This window comes from Pinus tabuliformis, chromosome 8 (assembly GCF_031772625.1).
Source record: "Pinus tabuliformis cultivar Carrire ecotype Pingquan chromosome 8, CPIR1, whole genome shotgun sequence".
Taxonomy (NCBI): domain Eukaryota; kingdom Viridiplantae; phylum Streptophyta; class Pinopsida; order Pinales; family Pinaceae; genus Pinus; species Pinus tabuliformis.
In genome coordinates, this window is record NC_142294.1 from 107,223,972 (window position 1) to 107,228,449 (window position 4,478).

General features: G+C 36.1%; 1 protein-coding gene across 2 annotated transcripts; it reads right to left on the bottom strand.

Annotated features, from left to right (window-relative positions):
• Nucleotides 1–564: 564 nt before the first annotated feature.
• Nucleotides 565–2,914, bottom strand: LOC149234359 (uncharacterized). 2 transcript variants are annotated; one of them, XM_089371806.1, is made up of 3 exons: nucleotides 2,063–2,914; nucleotides 1,783–1,859; nucleotides 565–1,483 (listed from the first exon to the last, which is right to left on the bottom strand). In XM_089371806.1, exons 1-3 carry the CDS (start codon nucleotides 2,117–2,119, stop codon nucleotides 826–828), a joined length of 792 nt encoding a protein of 263 aa, XP_089227932.1. In that variant the 5' UTR covers nucleotides 2,120–2,914; the 3' UTR covers nucleotides 565–825. The 2 variants fall into 2 exon arrangements, with proteins under 2 accessions (XP_089227932.1, XP_089227933.1); XM_089371807.1 differs by having other exon boundaries at nucleotides 1,783–1,856; nucleotides 2,063–2,912.
• Nucleotides 2,915–4,478: the final 1,564 nt, after the last annotated feature.

Sequence of the window (4,478 nt, forward strand, 5' to 3'; positions counted from 1 at the left end):
CACCCAGAATATCTTATCTTGGGTAAGGGTTTTGTGGAGGGGGGTTGCACTCACTGTGCAACAGATTATTATTAGTTTGTCTCACAAGGAGCTTACGCTTAGAAAACGAAGAGGATAACAGTTACTCATCACTATTTGCCAATAATTACAATGAGAGAATCAAGGTGCTGTACAGTGCAGGGTGGATGTCCATGTCTGTGTATGTATAACATTAATAAATCATTAAAAAAACATATTTTCCAATTATCATCACGTTAAAAGAAGACTGTATTATTTAAATAATACAGAATAAAGTAACAAATATCCATCAGTGTCAGTATGTTAAGATGGATATTTATTAAGTGTCAAGAATGATTAAGTTAAGATGGATATTTATTAAGGGTCAAGAATGATTAAGTAAAGGCTACCTGCAAACATCAAATGTTTATTAAATAGTATCTGAAGATGCAAAATCTAATAAGTCTACGAATAAGATGTATCCATGCTAGTTACAAAGTCAAGTCAAAGTGAGAAATGTTGAAACAAGACAAAGGAAAAGTGGGTTACTTTGAATAGAAAACATAGTTGTTTAAAACACTCTCTTTGATAGCATTAAAAAAATGATCAGAACAATCCATAAGACTCAAAGCCATTGGAACAATGCATATAATCACAGAAGCAGAAGATGACTTCAATTCAATTACCTCCCAAACACATACAGTCATATAGACAATGCTGCTTGGTAGGATTTGCAGAATACTGTTGCTGCCTACTCGATATACATTAACACGTGATTCATGAGACAGGGAAAAATGCCAAGATAGAAAATAATTCAAATCACAATAATCAAGTATAGCCTCCTAGCTGCTGCTTCTGGCTTGAAGTGCAACTGCTTTTAATCTGTGAATAAGTGCTGTCAGTGATGGTTTCCTGCATCCATCTGCGTTTAACATTGTTATGTGTGTACTGTGACCTCGTTTCTGCAACACTTGTTGAGCTATTTACCTCTTCGTCTGATTCAGAATCTGACATCCTATCATGCCCCGAGAGGCTATCACTAGACGAAAATATTGAAGTAGTAGGAGGAGGAAGCTTGCATTTCAGGCCTGAAACACCAGCAAAGCCGCCCGCAAAACCGCCAAGAGCCCTGTGAGGTGCACTTCGATCACCAGGAGTGATCACATCAGTGATCAAATTTGAAGGGTTTTTCTCAAGAGATTGTGAATAGAAGATATTGCAATACTGGCTGAACAAAGCATCCCGAAAGGGTTCTGAAAACTGCGACTGGATAGGAGCGACAACCACATCCTCTGCTTGCCAGCATGGCATTGACTTCAGGAAACACAGCCTTGCTCTTCGATCAAGAACATAAGACAGTAAAACACCCAATAAGTGACTAGCCGTAATGACAAACAACAAAGCTAAACTATCTTGCCGTTTGCCTCTTGCCAAAATAGCAGCAGCTTGACATGCCAGCCCAAAGATCCTTAGCCGCAGATGCATGCTGTTACAGAAACACGAGATTTTGCATATTTTAACATCCAGATACTTATAAGCTAACCACAAATAGCATTTCTAAGACGACATGGCAAATGCAGCTACTCAAAACAGCATACAACCTTTGGAACTGAAATAAATTATAGATTTGAAACGATATATAAATTGACCAAATGAAACTGCTTAGAAAAATTGTTCTAATTACAGTGTTACACAAATAAATTACTGTACTACATTTGAAAACATCCAATGAAAAGGAATTTAAGAAAACATCTCATTCCCTAGTCTCATGGCCAGAAAACTTACTAAAAGGGGACTTGGTACAGCACACTTGTACAAGTGGAAAGGGCTACAGCATGATAAGAAATGTACGTCCATTCCTGCTTCAATATGTCAAACAGAGTTCTTCCCTAATGAATAAAATCTCAGAGGAATGCAGTTGTTCTTAAAGAGAGCTTGCTTTAGATTCCATAAGCAACACCTTATCACAAAGCTAAAATCCACTGTGATGTAAAGATCTCAATGTTTTACTTGAGAAAGAGGGTACCAAAATCATAATGTCAACAAACTGAGCAGAATATCTTACATGATCATTCATCAGGAAGATCTGAATACTTTCCCAAATCCATAGCATGGTCGTCATATATTGCAAGATGATGCCCCTGCAACCTTGGTACCTGAAGAATTATTTTTGGTCAAATCTCACAAAGAGACTGTTAAAACACAGGATTTTCCACTTGTAAGACCATAACAAGGAGAAACAATACATTTCAGTTACATACATAAATAGAAATGCTAAAATTATATTCTGATATGTCGATCTTGCTATACAAATCAGATTATGCAACTGGCAGCTAAAGGACATATGGTAGTGGCAGATACCCTAAATACTCTCATGCCACAGCTGCCAAGATAATTAATCCACCAAGTGTAGCATTATATCCCGCTGCACTCTGAAAACAAAGTGTGAGATAATCTACCTAGAAAATTCTCCAAAGGAGGCCAAAGCTTGTTTTGAACCAGTTAGCTGGTCAGGTGACCATTTTCACAATGGATCAAGCCATTGATTCCTGTTTTCCTACCCCTTCCTAATTTCTTTTCATAACTTAACATCAGCATGTGCTTTCTAGTCAGGGCATGCATGCATTTTGGAATATCCTACATTATTCTTTTGTTTATCTGCCCATTTTCTACTCTTTCCAAATGTTTTATTTTTGTCCCTCTCTGAATTGTTCTATATATCTTTTTTAAAGAAAGTGATATTTTGTTTTCCACGTGCCTGATTCCTGGGACTTAGGTAAGGAAATAATGACAACATAATGCCTTGTAGACTAAGAAAGTAGTAAGCCAGTTTGACAATTATGCATGATCTGAGTCTCTTTTTAAAAAAGTGCATGCTCTGAGTCTCTTCTTAAAAAAGTGCATGCTCTAATTCTCTTCTTAAAAAGGAGAAAAGGTTGTAAATATTTAGAAATAAATAAGTGCCAGGAGAAGAAAAAGGACAAGTTACCACTTAGAATATAGCAATTGGGAACTTAGTACTGTGATACAGGAAACACCAGCGCAAATTTAACCCAAGATGTGCACCAGAGAAGATGGCAAATCTATTATCATTTTCTACAAACCAAAAAAAATCCACCAGTAAGAAAATATCTATCAGATCTCCTATTCAGATTAAAGGGGAGAAGTCTATAAGAATGAAATTAAATTCATTAGCAGTATAACCATCAAACTTTGAACACTCGTCCTTCATATACAGTATCAATTTGTCCTTGCCAAAATGAAAACAACAACAATTCTTTTCAACTTGACAGTTAGGTGTAATGTTGCAAGTCAAAAGTCCAATCAATTCTAACATGTCTAAACAAAAAAAGCAATTAACTCAAAATTATGTTATGCCATGTCTCAATAGTACCACAATATTTCATGTAATAAATCATTCATAAAGTTTTGGGAATGAACATGCTAGATTTCTTTCAAATACATTGAACGATACACAAAATACTCTCCATTTAGTTTAAACTTTAAAGGTGCTTTAAGCTGGCCTTATTTCTCTGTCAGCCATTTTGTATACCCTTCATCACAACAACAGATACAATAATATTATTGAGGAACAAAAAGAGACAGAAAGAGCATGCATCTCATTCTCAAGCTTCAGCTATTAAATAGGTAAGCTTGATTAGTTCCAAGCTTACTATCAAACACTTTTTATTTTCTTTGCTCTTTTCTCCATGTTGAAATCAGTAGGGAAAAAATGAAGCCATGTTTAAAAGTGGAGTTATGCTTTGTAAAATGCTTTAAACTGTTCTTGATTCTTCATTACCTGAAAAAGTGCAGTTATGCTTTGTAAGATGCTTTAAACTGTTCTTGATTCTTCATTACCTAAATCAGTTGCTTGTCTCGATTGCAATAAGAAGTAATCAATTGGAAAACTGAGAAGGGATTGGCCAAAGCAACAAAAGGGTTTCCTAATGTGCTTTTCTGACCAACAAGAGTTGGAGCGCTATGGTGTAGTTGTAAGTTGGAGAAATTGCCACACAAACATCCCAGTTTCTATCCTGTTTGGACATGCTCAACGTCAAAGCAGTCAAGGTTAGGCTCAGGTGCAAGTCCTCGACGCATTTTATGGAAGAGATGGCATGGCCCCCTTGTGTATAGCATTCCTAATGATGAATCCCTTGTACTTTTACAACAAACAGAATAATAAATAAATAAAATGGAGAAAGAGAAGGCATACCCCTTTACTGATACAACAATCTTACACAGAAAGGGTTTCTCCTAATGAAAAATCAAATGTTGCAGATGCATACAAATTATTGCCTAGATCAACTGGGTGTGGTGTAGAGATGCTCTGGCCACATGCTATGATTGAAGCTCTAGTCCAATTCCATTAACAAGCTCATGATTGAAGTAATTTATGGAGTTAGTTAATAAGTCAACAAATTCAACCTTTTGGCTGAGTTCATGTTTTGCTGGTCAACTAACTTAGTAAAGTTTCATCC

Bases quoted from the DNA above. Each gene is read 5' to 3' on its own strand.
- LOC149234359 (XM_089371806.1), bottom strand. From the start codon at position 2,119: ATGACGACCATGCTATGGATTTGGGAAAGTATTCAGATCTTCCTGATG. The intron at 1,860-2,062 runs GTAAGATATTCT...GACATATTGAAG, and splicing joins TCTTCCTGATGAATGATCAT to CAGGAATGGACGTACATTTC. The intron at 1,484-1,782 runs GTAAGTTTTCTG...TTTCTGTAACAG, and splicing joins CTGTACCAAGTCCCCTTTTA to CATGCATCTGCGGCTAAGGA.